Below are 15,197 nucleotides of genomic sequence, written 5' to 3'. Positions count from 1 at the left end.
TATATTTGTTCTGAATTAATAAATAAAACAGGAGGGCCGTATTTCATTTTCTGAATTCCAATCCTTCGAGGGATTGTTATGCGTTCCCGACGCCTTGTATAAAACTGCCTTCCAACTTTTTGACACCAATGGAAACGGATCTGTTAGGCAAGCTAATTCAGTGATAAATATATAAATGTATCATTCATAAGAATAATGATAACATTCGTAAAAGCAAAGTTTATCTAATCGGACATTACAAATATATAGATGATAATTTAAGAAACTGATTAACTAAGGTTTGTATCACATGTTAAATTCTATACTGCTCGTGGACATCCTTAATTCGGAGAGTGATGTAATTTTAGATATACCAAGATTATAGAAATGTATTAGGTATTGTAGAAATAGCTATTTCAAAAAATTAATTCCGCTTGATCAATATTCAGTGTCAATACTAATAGTCGCAAAAAAGCCGTTTTCTAACTTAAAATGATTATATTTCGTCTTAAAATTATCCTTATCCACTCTTTTCTTAATATAAAGTAAGTAAGCACGTTATTTCCGTTATACATGTGGACGAAATTGTTCCTGCTTTTTTTAAAATTTTCACTGAAAACTTGATGCTTTAATAGTTTTGACGAGTTTGCAGCGATTATATCCAAGACAACTTTACATCAAAACCTTCCTTTTAACTTCGAATCTGAATCTGATTTTATTAAACTTTATTTTGGAAAGGTAATATGCTTTGACTGCATACTTTTCTGTCATCAGGGCGTGTCCGTATGTCTGACAAACTATTTTTCAAGAACTTTTTATCTAGAGAAGAGATCTAGGGGGTGGTGGAGGTTTTAAGGATTTTCTTTTCTTAGTGCTCAATAAACTAGAACTATGTTTGTCTTGATGAAATGGATGAAATACAGTCAAAAATTCATGGATGAAAGGGACTCTGGACTGTAAATTATACTGAATACCAAAGTTGTACAAAACTTCTGTGTCCAAACTTCTTAACCTGTATTTTATATCTATGAATAAATTTGAAGCCAATTTGGATTGTAGGCTAATATTATTCTTAAATAAAAAGAAATAGCATTTTGTAACTAACATACAAACACACAATCAATTACTTTTATACGTGATAAAAGTGATTTTTTTCTGTTTTAGGAAAAGAATAGACAAATTACATACAGCGAGTTTTCTCAATTTCTTCACGATTTCCACGATGAATATGCTGTTGTTGCTTTTAAGGTATGCTCTAAAGTTGTCAAAACCTATCATAGCAAAAAGTGACTTAAACATTCAGAAATAAAACGATGAGGTATTTATAAATCAACCTTCCCTTTTGTTAACCTAATTGCTGGAAGAGAGGGGACATTGTTATGTAGATTCCACTAGAAACTTATTCGTTGGCTTAAAAACTTTCGGTTCTTTTGTAAATCTTGAATAAAGGGTTCAAACTAGCACTTCAAACTTTTTAACCAACAATTTTGATATAAACATAGAGAAATTTTGTTTATCATTTGGAATGTAAATCAATATTTGGTCCATTGTGTTATCCCTTAAAATTCCTGTTAAAACCCTCTTTATTTTGTATAGGCTAAGGACAAGGAAGGAAATGGATTTATTAGCGTGGCCGATTTTGAAGAAATTATGATGTCCATCAAAAGTCATCTTCTAACAGATCAGGTTAAAGCCAACCTGTCGGCTATTGCCAAAGGTAAATCTTATCTTTGATAGCAAAGCTATTATTCAAGTTTTGATGACGTTTGTCCGTCCAAAATAGAAGTTATGAAGATTCCCCTGACCAATGACACTATATTATATAAATGTATACATTAGGTATAATTTGTCCATTTTCCTGTCTTAACCATCAAAAATGCAACTGAAAATGTAACGTAGGACCAACAAAGTTAGTTATAGAAACTAACGAGAAAGGGGACTTTGCACAAAAAAGAGATTTTGAGCACTTTCTGGCAATGGTGTCACGTTTGAATTGTAGTTTCTGTTAAAAATAGATAAAGAAGGGAGAAAATTAAATTCTACTCCATTTTATGTTATCTTAAAGCAGTTTGCACTAGAATGCCTAGTTGCAAAAGCTAACTATTGATATATTTATAAAAAGGGCTGATAATATTTGTAAGTATGTAAAAATAATAATACTGTTTTTCTGCCTGTTATAGCATGCGATAATATTTCGCAGTGAATTTTTACTATTAACTAATAACCTTTGTTTAGCCGGACCTAACGGAAACCAGGTGTCGTACGCGTACTTTGTGGCCTTCATCTCGTTGTTGAGCAACACGGAGTTGATCAAGCGAGTCTACCTCAACTCCACCCAGGGCTCCAGAACTGAGGCAGTCACCAAGGTAAATCAGGGAGAGAGGGGTCATTGGGGTGTTTATTACACTAATCACCAAAGTATTTTTAATAAATTTTCTTATTCGTTTGGTAACAACCTTGGGGACTTTTATTGAATTTTCGTTGGTTAGTTTATAGTTGATTGTCCAAATGTTTCAACCACTCATTATAATCTACAGAAGGATATTTTGTGTCTTGCTACTGAATATATTAGAAAAGTGTTTTCGCCAGGAAGGGAGGGGATATTAGTTATAGTTATGACATCTTATTTTTTGGCTTAAAAGATTTAGGTACTTTCATTAATTCTTGGTTGGTTCATATTAGCATTGTCCAAATCTTTTCTCCAAATAATTTTAATTTTTATTTGGCGTAATTTTGTTTATTTTCATTTGGGGTGTCTGTTATTTTGTTGACCATTGTCTTATCCTTTTAAATTTCTGCCATGTTAGTAGTAAAAAGATGAAAAATATATTAATTTCTAGGATGAATTCTTGTTTTCTGCTCAAATGATGTCTCAAGTCACTCCCCTTGGTAAATAATATTTTAATTTTTTTCGCGCATTTTTGTGTGCTGTGTGCTTTTTGTGCATTTTCACTTTTCTGTCAGGGGAAAGTGGGTTAAAAATTTATTACTACCTATGTAACGTGAATTATTTAATAATAGTTTCATTTACGAGGCAAGTGTATGTAATCAGTAATGGACGTCATATTATAAAACCATAATAATAAAAGACAATTTTTTTGATTCAATAGAGGGGGGAAGGGTTATAATTAAGGGAATAGTAGCTTTCGCAACATTCGTACAATTGTGAGCAAGCTTCCAGTCAAATACGCTTATTAAGTCTAACTGTTCTTTATGTTGAACAAACACATAGTATAATTAAATGCATATTTAAAAACAGTTTGACATAATAAGCGCATTTGACTGGAATCTTACTCAACATTACGGAATTTTGCGAAAGCTACTTTTTCCTTTATTCATTGTCCTCCTATTTTATCCATGAATAAAATAGCTACCATCCATTCATCTTTGTTTCCTTTCAGAGGTTGATATTCTGTTTCAAATAGTGCAACACCTTCATTCTGAGGCTAAAATTTTGTATGAAGATTTCGCCTCTCTGGCACCTGAACAATATATGAAACAGGTAGATTTTTAGTAAGTCCGTACATCGTAATTGGAGAAGTTTAAATAACTCTGCTGCTATATTATAGAGTTCTTGCATGTTTTTTTTTATCTTATTTTCTGTCCGTCTGTCTGCCCTTCCTTCCTAACGGGGAAAAATATACTCTGTTATTTAAAAAGTTTGATGTACTAAATACTTTTAACCTACTGAATATCTCTGTTATATTATGTTGCATTCTTATATTTAACAAAGTTTTATATGAAATGTATAGAAGAATCCCTAAAAACACATCCTAAATGGTCAAGCTGTATTGAAACTTAAATTGTTTGTCATAAAATCTAGTATTATCCAATCCAGTTTATATTTCTATTCTACAAAGAACTTTCTTTTTTTGACAAGAATTTACCTAAAACGAACTCTTTTATTTTATGTACAGTTCATCTACAAATAATCGGCTACGCCCCTAAAAGCCACCACAAAAGATTTTTTTTTTTTAAGGGGTTGTTATTTTTCTAAAGGCGATTTCTCATGGTTAGGTGGAATAGAGGTACCATCCCCCATATTATTAATAAACTTTTACTGGATCTAAGGGATGTTTTATTGTAAATTAAAACCATATTGGTCCAACAGATATCGAGATTTAGGCTACAGACAGACAGATATCCTGTTACTTTTATGTAAGGATCAAATTCGTTTATGCGCTTTGACATGCTTGTTTTTATTAAGGTTACTAGAAGACTGACCGAAATCAAGGCTGTTTCCAAGCCAGAGGACAGAGGTGTGGGTATGGCCATTCTTGAGTCTGTTTACAGGTAAAATTCTTTACAAATATGTTTCAGGAATTTTATTCTTTTTATCCCACCAATCAATTTCTGCCATCTAAAAAAATCTTGTTGGATTTTTGAAAATATTTTTGGGGAGGGGGTAGTTTTTCGTTTGTTTGGTTATTACTTTTGTTCAGTTTAGGTAAGCTTATATTATGTACTGTGTACTGTAGGTTCACTGATTTAAGCCACGCAGGGTTAGAGCCTCAGAATAACTCGAAAGAAAAAAAATAATACCCTACTCTTTTTTTAAAATGTATTTAAGTATTTCAAATAATTTTGTTAAAGGTTTGCCTTGGGTTCCATTGCTGGTGCTACTGGTGCTACGGCTGTTTATCCTATTGACTTGGTCAAGACTAGAATGCAAAATCAGAGAACCGGTTCTTACGGTAAGAATGCCGCGCTTTTGTTAATCACAGTGATCTTAAGGGATACGACAATATAATGCTCGACATGTTGCGTTAAGGCTCACTTACTGCAAATCCTCAATATTAATCCTTCTCTGTAGATTAAAATTATTGGTTGATATGTTTGGTCACTGCTATTTTAAACCAAGAGAGGGAAGTTTGACACATTTGCGGAAACAGTGAGTATAGGCTTTATCTTTGGACTGAGAGGATCGGTTATTAAGGATAAAATCATTCTAATATGATAAATTTTCCAAAGTTCCTCTCGGTCCAAAGATAAAGCCTATACTCACTGTTTTCGCAAATGTGCCAAAACTTCCCCCCCCCCCCCCCCTCTTATTAAAGATTAAATTGAAAGTACCCAATGTTTATAAGCCACTGAATTAGAGTATTTTCTTGAAAACTTTGGGTTCTAATGTAATTTACAGTCCAATGTTTCCTTTGTCTAAGCAAGAGGCAAAGGTTAACTGCTAGACTAAAACTGAGCTTTTTACAAAGAAATGTACCTATTACTATTTTTATTTCACAAGAAAAATATTTAAGTCTGCATTACTTATGTTCGTAATTATCCTTGTAATTTATGTTTCAAAGTAAAAAAATACCTCTAAATTTTTTAAAAATTGAAAAAAAGATTCCAGTTTAATAATGTTATTGTTTAGGTGAGCTGATGTATAGAAACTCAATTGACTGCTTCAAAAAGGTATCGAAACAACAGCAATTTTTATCTTGTTTAAGTCTAATGTAAAAAAGGGAGAATGTCTGTATTTATGTTTTTTTCAATTGATTTATTTCTGTGTGTGTGTGTGTAGCCACAGCTCCTCTGTTTTTTCTCCTGATAAAGTGCGTTGTCAAGTTCCATCCAATTTTAAGAAGTTTGCGACTTTTGCGGGTTTTTTCCAGAGGTCAATGGGGGTAAGGGTTGTAGGTTTTGCAGGACAATTAAAAAGGTGTTGAACATTGTGGGGGCCAGTATTACAATCAGGACAGGTATTTGGTATTTCTCCTTGGCTTATTCTGTTCAGGTATTCATTTAAAATTCTAGAAAATCCACTTCTGAGTTGAGATAGTTTTGTTCTAGCCTTTCTTTTCAGTTTAAGTTCATCTTTGTGGATTTCTGGGGGTTTTGAACCGAGAACTCTGTTTGGCTGATATTTGTTAATAACATTTTTGACTGCTTTGGTATGAAGTCTTTTTAGACCTTTCTTTTTGGTAGGTGTATCGATGATTGGTAGGCATGGTCTAATATTTGGTTTAAGGTCAATAGCTGTAGGTTTCATATTTCGTTCTGGAGGGGGCCTGTCCAGGTGTTTTTGTCCAGGGTGTCCAGGAAGATGCATGGCTAGAACATATTGTTCTGTCAAGAGTAGGGCATGGTCTTTAATAGGTAGAACTTTTGTCTCTTGATGTAAATGGTCTATTCCTGACATGCCTAAGCATCCTGTAGCAATTCGTAAGGCTTGGTTTTGTGCTGTTTGCAATTTTTTCCAGTTTTTTGGTTTAATTATAGGGCTCCAGATGGGATTGCCATATTCTAATAAGCTTCGGCCCACGGCTTTATATGTAATAACCAAGGTTTCTTTATCTTGTCCCCAGTCAGAGCCTGCCAGGAACTTCATCATATTTATCCTGGGTTTCACACTGTCTGTAATTTTAGTGATGTGATGTGAGAAGGTAAGATGGCTGTCAAAGTGTACACCCAAAAGTTTTGGGTTCTTCTCAAGTGGGACTAGAGTGTTGTTGATTTTTATTTGAGGATGTATATTACCTTGGCGTCTGTCTGATGTAAACAAAGTCACCGTGGATTTTTCTGGTGAAAGTGACAGTTCTCTCTCTTCAAGATATTTGACTATTGTGTCCAGGTACTTATTCAGCTCTGCAGTCATTTTATCTATGTCCGTTCCTGATGTATAAATTGATATGTCATCTGCATATTGAATGATCTTGATGTGATCTGGTGGTCTGGGGATTTTTGACAGATAAAAGCTGAATAATAAAGGGGAAGTAGCAGCTCCTTGTGGAACTCCAGTTCTCACATTCCTGGACGAGGACAGCTTATTCCTAAAGTGTACTTTAGACTGACGGCCTGTCAGGTAGCACTTAATCCACCTTTTAACTGAACCTGGTAATGATGTTTCATTCAGCTGTTTCAGGAGTTTTTCTAATGAAACCATATCGAATGCTTTGGAGAGGTCCAACTGCACTAATATAGTTCTGTCAGGTGGTAGATTTTTATTGAAACCAGTTGCTACCTGTTCGTTAAAATCATATAAAGCTGTCACGGTTGAATGATTTATTTCTCTTCTCCTTTTATAAAAGTATTTTACATACAGGGTGCGTCACATAAATCGGGACATTTTGTAATTTTTAAAGAAATGAAAAAAAAATCGTCAATTTTAAAGATTTTATTGAATTTTAAAAACTGAGAAGCAAAATAGGTATATGACTAGTAGATTATTCAATAAAATCGCCGCCAGCCTCAATCACCGCCTCTACCCGCCTCCTCAACCGCCGGCAGGTCCAGGTCAAAATGTACCTGTCCAATCTGGCGTAGTTCTTCTTGATAGTGGCAATGAGAGAGGTCTTTGTGGTATGGGCACGTCTATTGGTGCATGCTTCAAAGTAGCCCTAGGCCCAAAAGTCCATTGAATTAAGATCAGGCTGCTGGGAGGCCACATTTCCTTAGGAACATGAGTAACCGCAGGATCCAAATTCGCCCAACTTTCAAGCTACCCTTAGACACGGAGGCTCTTATTTGGACCACAGTTGAGCTAGAATGACGTTCTTTACCTTTTTAGAAATGGCATGAACTTTCAGCTAGGGTTGTCAGCGCAACCCATAGTCTAAAATGAGTTTTAAAGTTCAATATGGGTTCCTAAAGTCAAGAACTGAGAAATTTTCACGAATTTTTACGGTTTTTGACGGTTTTTACATCTCAAAATCTGCCCCGTTTCACTTTGCTGGAGTACTACGGCCAAGCCATTTTAGATAGAGAGCTCTAGTCTTTTCTAGTGTCTTACTTATGTATCTAACACTATCCCCAGCAAGTTGCATAATTCTACCTCACCTACAGATGAGCTGAGGTCAGATCTAGTAGGCCCTAGTCGAGAATCCAGATTAAACCATCGCACCGGTGCATTTGGAATCTGCCTTGTTGAACATATGCGCGCCCAGCTCGGTGTACACGTCCTCCACCGTCCCAAGGATTATATGTGCAAAATTGTCATTGCCTAAGCTTTTTATGGTGTGGTTCAACGTTCTGATTGGTCAATTAGTTTTCGCGCCATGGCCGTTTAAAAAATGTCCCGATTTATGTGACGCACCCTGTAGAAGGATGGTTTAAGCAAACACCTGATCTCCCAATCATTTCCTAAATTTTATCTCAGTTTCTTTTTTGTTGGTTCATAAATCATTAGGTATTCTGGATCAATATTATTATTTTTTTGTTTGAAGGTTCTGCGTCACGAAGGAGTTTCTGGTCTGTACCGTGGTCTTGTGCCCCAACTGATGGGTGTCGCCCCTGAAAAGGCCATCAAACTGACCATGAATGACTTGGCCAGAGATAAACTGAGACAGGTATAATCTGTTAATAATGGATGTAGAATACGTGGATATAGTGAGAGAATACCCTAATAAAATGTTTCTCCCAGCTTGATAATATAATGATATCCCCCCCCCCCCCCCCCCCTCTACCCCATATGACTCTACACCATCTCATACTCTCACTATATAGGAACGTATTGATCCATATATGAGGACTTTATTTGCAACCTAAATTGGATGAAAAAATTCACCTTTCACAATATCCACGAATCCTATATCAATTTCTTAAAGCTTCTTTAATCATATTATGGTTAGGGGGATGGCCTGGGGTGTAGGTGGTGTTACCCTTATAAATCCATGTAAAGTTAAAAACTATTAAACTGACATTTTAGGCAAATGGAGGACACCTGCCATTGTGGGCTGAATGCGTGGCCGGAGGTTGTGGTGGTGCTTCTCAGGAATAGAATCAAACAGAAAATTTAATAGATCAGGGAAATAAAGGGATAAGACAATGGACAATAAACTAAGATAAAGTAAATTAACCCAAAGTTATTGAACCTGAAGATTTGTACATCCCAATAAAGATTTAATGGAAGTTTGTATAATTTCCAGTCCAATGTCCCCTACCTCCCTCTCAGATACCTAACACTAAAGTTGACTCTAAAACCTGTGACAGGTTATGTTTACAAATCCTCTGGAAATTGTGAAGATTCGTCTCCAAGTGGCGGGAGAAATTGCTGGAATGCATGCTTTAATCAATAAATATCAGAGATGAGTCAATGGACGATAAATTGATATTCATTCCTCATGATATTCTGTATAAAATCTGTATATAATCGGGAGTGCCTAAGCTATACGTAATTTTATTTCTAAGCATTCTTTTGAGTTTTAATGATTATTGTCCGTTACGAAGGACAGTAATTTTTTTACGTTTCATGAAGGCATAAGTTTTCATGAGAACTAATATTGTATTACCTATTTGAATTAAAGTTAGAGCATGTATTATTTATGAACAGGTGGCGCAAAAATATCTGCCATGTCTGTTGTTAAAGAACTTGGATTTTTCGGACTTTACAAGGAAACGATTATTTCATGAATTGTTGGTCTATTTATCAGATTTGGGCAAAAAATAAGATTGTTTGGTTTGGTGGTGGTTAAAGTATCTCTTGCTTGCATTTTAATGTACGGGTGGGTACTTTACCATTTTTAGTATGTGTGAAGTTTAGGGTTTTAATTAAAGAATTTTGTTTAAATTTTTTGTCTTTAAATTTCCCCGCAAGAAAACTTACTATTAACTTAAAAATGCGGTCGGACTAAAAAAAAACCATTTTTTTCAAGAAAAGATTGATGACTGGTCCAAATCCTCAATTGGTATTAATAATAATCCTTGTTCACTAATAAAATAGGTCAAGTTCCCATCCCGCTGTTTTAATTTTACTTGATTATATTTCCCTCCCCTCAATAATTGAAAGCTTTAATGTAAAATACCATACACAATATGTAAATGGAGAGGGAGATGGTTATTAAAACATCCCATCCTCTTGTACCAGTAAGTAAATTATCTTTGATGACAGGGATCACGTGCCTGCTTCCTCAGAGACGTGCCTTTCTCCGCCATTTATTTCCCGGCATACGCCCACCTTAAACCCGCCTTTGCAGGTTAGTCCATATTTTAAAAACCGGTTCCAAGCCGTACTGAAAAATCATGTATCGTTTCGTATATAGAGAATTTTTACCTACGAAAAATATAATTATAATAATGATATTTATCTCTGTTTTGTTGGCCACGGGCCATCGGGGCCAGCAAGACTCGCTCACTACATCATCGGACTTATTATTTTGTATTATAGCTTTTAGTCCAAAAATCTAATTACCATGGGTCTAATCGATTTTTGTAGTTTCACTTTATTTACATAATGATGAAATCCTACCTATATAAGTAAGATATCTTTAAATTTCCATTATAACTACATCTAGTGGTGAATTTTTCAACTACAATTTGCCAGAATTTATAATTTCTATATTTGTTACAAGATGAGAACGGCTATAACTCTCCGCTGTCGCTGCTGACCGCTGGTGCTATCGCTGGTATGCCCGCTGCCAGCTTGGTCACTCCTGCTGACGTCATCAAGACCAGGCTCCAGGTATAGAATAGTTATTTATCGCATCGTATTATAAAAAGCTTTTTGCGGATTTTAAACTGTACAATTAGAAGAGTAAAACCAGTTTTGTTAGCCCCGAGATGCCAAGGCACAGGCTAACAAAACTAGTTTTAATATTATACTTGTACGTACATTATTATGTCGTAGAAAACTGAATATAATACGATGCGATACATGATTTTTTTAGTTTGGCTTAGAACCAGTTGGTGTCAAAAAAAAGTTAAAAAATGATATAAAAGGATTAAAATATTACCTTTTGAATGAATATTAAAGAGACCACGATTTAAATTATTTAAATACGTTTTATATGTTAATTTAGTTAGGTTATGACAAACAATAAGTATAGCTAACAATTTGAACATTAACTTTGTTCTAAAAGAATGCTTTAAGGTGTCTGAAAATATAATAAGTCAGTCATTGTTAAATATTATACAATCCTTTAAAGCATTAAGATCACAAAGTAAAATATTCATCACAATTTTTAATAGAAATGTACTGCAATTTAGCTAACAGTGTTCACATTAGAGGTCAGATAACAATTAACAGTAATCAAATGTAAACAAAGATCAGCTGATTATAAAGCATGGTACAGCTGGCGTGGGATTGCAGCATAACTCATAATGTCGTCTTCTTGTGTGGAAATAATATTATGAATCAATAATTTAAACAAATATAATTTTGTTACAAATGATCATGTTGGACGTACAGATCTTATGATAATAATTATACAAAAATTATTATGCTATTTTAAGCAATAGAACGATTTTAACATACCTACATTAATGCACGACCCTAATTTTAGAAATGTTCCGCTTTTTAAAATATTTTTAAAACTGTTTTTCAATATTAAATCTTTTTTTCTACATCCAGGTAGTAGCAAGAGCCGGACAGACAACCTACAGCGGTGTCCTGGACGCTGCCCGCAAAATCTACGCGGAGGAGGGCTTTGCCGCATTCTGGAAGGGAGCGGTTGCCCGCATGTGTCGTAGCTCCCCGCAGGAAAGCCGAGTTTAGAGTGTTTTTGGGGATAAATTATGGATGATATATTGATGTACAATGTACAATACATCGTACAACCTTATGATAATGAAAAATAATCAGTTAAAAAGTTTAGACACCTATTCAACTATCTAATCAAGATTTAATTAAAGCCCCCAATTTATTAGGGCAACAAGTGGACTTTGGTTAACTAGTTATAGTCCAAAATCTCCTCGCTCCCTGCTATGCCTTGACGATATTGTCCATAATTTGAAAACATTAATTTTTGACACTAAAAAAACTCGCCTCTGCCACAGTTTGGTGTTACCCTGGTCACTTATGAAGTGTTGCAGCGCATGCTATATGTTGACTTCGGCGGCAGCCGTCCTTCTGGCTCAACTTCGGAATCGCTTGCAGTCGCCGCTGTTAGTCAGGTAATGTTTTTTCCCCGGAAAACTCGGTGGAAAGTAGAATTTGTGTTTATTTTGACAATGTTTTATTTATGCCTTTTTGAAAGAAAGGCATTAAGTGTTCACTTCTTCCACCAATTCGAGAAAAATATTTCAATGCTTTCGCGGCATTTCTATGGCCTTGTTTCTCTTAAATTGCCTCATCGAGCACAATCCCCTCCTCCCCTTATTTTGTAATAAATTAAATAAGGTGTTGTTAGTTTTTCGTTTCTTAGTTTATTACCTACTTTAGGTTAGGTTATTTTGGGTCTTAGGTAGCCGGCCCGCAGGGAGTAGGCAGTTAGCCATAGGAAAACAAATATTTAAAAATTATTTATTATGGTATAAATGCAAAATTGAAGCTTTCCCATTTTTTTTTACAGCAGTTTGTATATGTACTAGCTTCTAGGGACTTTTTATTCAAAGGGGAAGCAGTAGAACAAAAAATTGCAAAAAACATCCCAAGACCAAAATTTAGATAATAAAATAGCCTAAAACAATTCCAGGAAGGTTTTTAAGCTTACCCTAAATGTATGTAGAGCTTAATCAGATCAGTTGTTATGTTATTTAATCTTAAGCTTCAGGCAAAAACCTTACTACTTTATATAATGGGATTCTACTAGGAACTCCTTAACTATTTTCCCAGGAAATGTTATATCTATTTCCACCCCATTAAATAACAAACAGTTTTCTACGTTTTTGTTTTGATTAACAGTTAAACACCAAGGCATTTATAAAAAAATAAAAGGCGTAGGTATGTTTTCTAAAAACTAATCATGTAAAATTCAGAATCCTGACCATGTTGGAGGCTTCCAGGTGGCCAGGCCAATCTTTGCTGGCGTTGAATCAAAATTTGGACTTCTTCTACCAAGGTATGTTGTTCATAGTTGCAGGAATCTAAAGGGATAAGAAAATGGCAGATTCATTAATTTATATCCTCAATGCTGATATATAAATATACCCCTTCTGTAGATTACAATTAATGGTTGAAACGTTTGGACTTTCAAATTTATGATCCAACCAATCAGAATTCTATAAAGTCCCCAAAGTTTTGAGAAAGCGCCAATTAAAAACTTTTGGGACTAGTGACACTGTCCCCTCTCTCTCCAGTTTTTTATAGTTATAGAGATCTTAAGGGATTAGACAACGAACGATAAATTATTTTTAATCTTTTATCATGAAATACAAAATAATCATTCTTTAGATTACAATTATTACATGAAAAGATTGGACAATATTTTATTTTTTAGCTAACAAATCAAGATTTCATAAAAAAAAGTAGCTAAAAGGTTTTTGAGTCAACCAATAAGAGGACGTTTTTATAAAACTTTTGTGTTTTGTATTATCTTTGACTCTACGTTCTGCTATCTATTTTTATAAATATGTTCTGTGATTGTTTATTTTAAAAAACTTTTTACTTTTATTAAATCTTGATTGAGTTTATAAACTTTACACTAATATCTTTAATCTACAAATGAGTAAAATTGTTTTGTCATAAATGGGGGTGTACATCAATTAATCGTCTATTGTCTTATCCTTGAAGATCAAGTGTTATAATAATTAAACCACATTATCAAATATAAAATAGATTGAAACAAGTAGAAATTAAATGTAAAGTTTTAAGTCTATAGGACGATTCTAATAATGTTTTATTTCTTTTAGGTTCAGTCATTCCTAGAAGTGTTCCTACCAAACGAAGAAAAAAGTAATTTGCACAGCTAGAAAATGGTTATAAAATATACACATCATACAGAAAATAAATTATGCTTACTGACAATGGATATTATAAATTAAATGGATAAGTCATATATATATAATAATCAAAAGATCTGCTCATAAATAGTTCCCTGTGTCAAACTGAAACGTAATTTACTTTGATGCAAGTGGGTACCTTCGCCGTTTTTAAAGCTAATAATAAAATTTGTTAGAATTCACATTTAAGGTCCTTGCAAATCAAATTAAGGCAGTTTGACATAGAGAACCCTTCCTTTTGTTGAATATAGACATTCTCTAGAAATTATTAGTGTATCAATACTGTAATATTAACTAGAAATAGAGAAAGATATTTTGATCTATTAAGATCTCTAAATATCTTTTCCTAATCCTAAAAATTAACACCAGTTGAATTGTTGGACCTAGTGCAGTTCACGGTAAAATGTACCTGGTTTCGATTATCTCCAAAAATCTATGAATTTTAAATGGTGTGAAAAGCCAAACAGTGTAATGGCAGTGAAGCTGTCCCTGTGCATCATTGGATCTTGGTGATTATTTATAGGTGTTCTGTTCTTATGCTATTTAACACAGTTTGCAGGCATAACATGTACGTTCAGCCGTTTAGCAACTAGCAGCCTCTAAAGTGCATATATATTCGATACCAGGAAAATTTTACCGTGAACTGCACTAGATGCGAATTGTTGCAGAACTACACACACAAATAGTCCAGTGAAAATATCAATAACTTCCAGTTACAAAATAAGTCATGTATTATATCAAAATAAAATTGCAATATTATAAATACTGTATGCTATACAAATACACTCTTTAAAGCTTGATTCTATGGTCACGTGTTGTCATTAAATCACAATAAGGTATGCTGCCAGTTTCATCAAAGGATTTTGAATTTAATTCAGATTTTTTATGGTACTATCAATTAAATTCCTTGTGATTCTTGTGTTTTATGACCTTGGAATTCTGGTTATGGTTGCTCTAAAATAAAATAAATCTATGAAAAACAGAGCTCAACAGCTGGTAGTTAGCTGCTTTGAGGATTGGCTTGATAATGCCAATTAGCTGATAGCTGGCAGCTGTAAAGCTCTGAAAAAAAGAGATTAGGAAAGTTCTGCAAATTTTTATTTTTTTCATGCAATTTCATCCATAATCTGTGATAATGCAATTTTCTTTCTTTAATATTTTTATGATGATGCACAATAATGCAATGCACTTTGTTTTCTAAGAGGACAGTCCTTTTCTCTTTTTTATTTCATAGAAAGTTTTCTTTTGATTGGCAAGTTATTTTTGGTTTATTGAAATATTATTAATTCTTTTTTCTCTCTTATAAGGGGGGGGGGGGGGCGAAAGTGACACTTTTTGAAACCAAAACTAAAAGTCAAAGAAACTCAACTAAAAAAAGAGTTACAGGTCTGACATTTTGCATGGCAGTTGCTTTATAGGGGTACAATATGGAACTGTGAAGAAACGGCGGCGCAACCGCCGAAAACCGCCGAGTAAAGGCAAAAAAATTTCGGCGGGAAACGGCGGTTTTCGGCGGTTGCGCCGCCGTTTCTTCACAGTTCCATATTGTACCCCTATAAAGCAACTGTCATGCAAAATCTCAGACCTGTAACTCTTTTTTTAGTTGAGTTCCTTTGTTGACCTCT

The 15,197-nt window shown here is 34.2% G+C and overlaps 2 protein-coding genes across 18 annotated transcripts in view; one reads left to right on the top strand and one right to left on the bottom strand.

Annotated features, from left to right (window-relative positions):
- The window catches only part of LOC145328719 (uncharacterized), a 152,061-nt gene that overhangs the window by 56,657 nt on the left and 80,207 nt on the right, over positions 1 to 15,197 (bottom strand). The gene's annotated exons all lie outside the window — the stretch shown is intronic.
- aralar1 (calcium-binding mitochondrial carrier protein aralar1) overlaps positions 1 to 15,197 on the top strand; it is a 31,476-nt gene that overhangs the window by 15,116 nt on the left and 1,163 nt on the right. For 3 of the 13 annotated variants that reach the window (XR_013882573.1, XR_013882570.1, XR_013882568.1), the window contains exons 5-24: positions 34 to 147; positions 615 to 717; positions 1,144 to 1,227; positions 1,576 to 1,696; positions 2,215 to 2,345; positions 2,820 to 2,868; positions 3,381 to 3,481; positions 4,187 to 4,272; positions 4,573 to 4,673; positions 5,351 to 5,391; positions 8,142 to 8,264; positions 8,624 to 8,690; positions 8,909 to 8,969; positions 9,246 to 9,310; positions 9,807 to 9,890; positions 10,266 to 10,375; positions 11,264 to 11,392; positions 11,689 to 11,805; positions 12,610 to 12,692; positions 13,483 to 14,408. Coding sequence is in view for 2 of the 13 variants with exons in the window: in XM_080172523.1 (XP_080028649.1) it covers positions 34 to 147; positions 615 to 717; positions 1,144 to 1,227; positions 1,576 to 1,696; positions 2,215 to 2,345; positions 2,820 to 2,868; positions 3,381 to 3,481; positions 4,187 to 4,272; positions 4,573 to 4,673; positions 5,351 to 5,391; positions 8,142 to 8,264; positions 8,624 to 8,690; positions 8,909 to 8,969; positions 9,246 to 9,310; positions 9,807 to 9,890; positions 10,266 to 10,375; positions 11,264 to 11,392; positions 11,689 to 11,805; positions 12,610 to 12,692; positions 13,483 to 13,498 (1,786 nt within the window). In the remaining 11 variants the exon portion in view is untranslated. Of the gene's footprint in view, positions 1 to 33; positions 148 to 614; positions 718 to 1,143; positions 1,228 to 1,575; positions 1,697 to 2,214; positions 2,346 to 2,819; positions 2,869 to 3,380; positions 3,482 to 4,186; positions 4,273 to 4,572; positions 4,674 to 5,350; positions 5,392 to 8,141; positions 8,265 to 8,623; positions 8,691 to 8,908; positions 8,973 to 9,245; positions 9,311 to 9,806; positions 9,891 to 10,265; positions 10,376 to 11,263; positions 11,393 to 11,688; positions 11,806 to 12,609; positions 12,693 to 13,482; positions 14,542 to 15,197 lie in introns of those variants that run through there. The other 10 variants (XR_013882567.1, XR_013882564.1, XR_013882574.1 and 7 more) reach the window with 9 other exon arrangements.

The sequence above is a fragment of the Acartia tonsa genome, chromosome 9 (genome assembly GCF_053477335.1).
Source record: "Acartia tonsa isolate MP-2025a chromosome 9, ASM5347733v1, whole genome shotgun sequence".
Taxonomy (NCBI): Eukaryota; Metazoa; Arthropoda; class Copepoda; order Calanoida; family Acartiidae; genus Acartia; species Acartia tonsa.
Note: the sequence above shows the minus strand (reverse complement) of the source record. Positions and strands in the feature narration are given on the sequence as shown.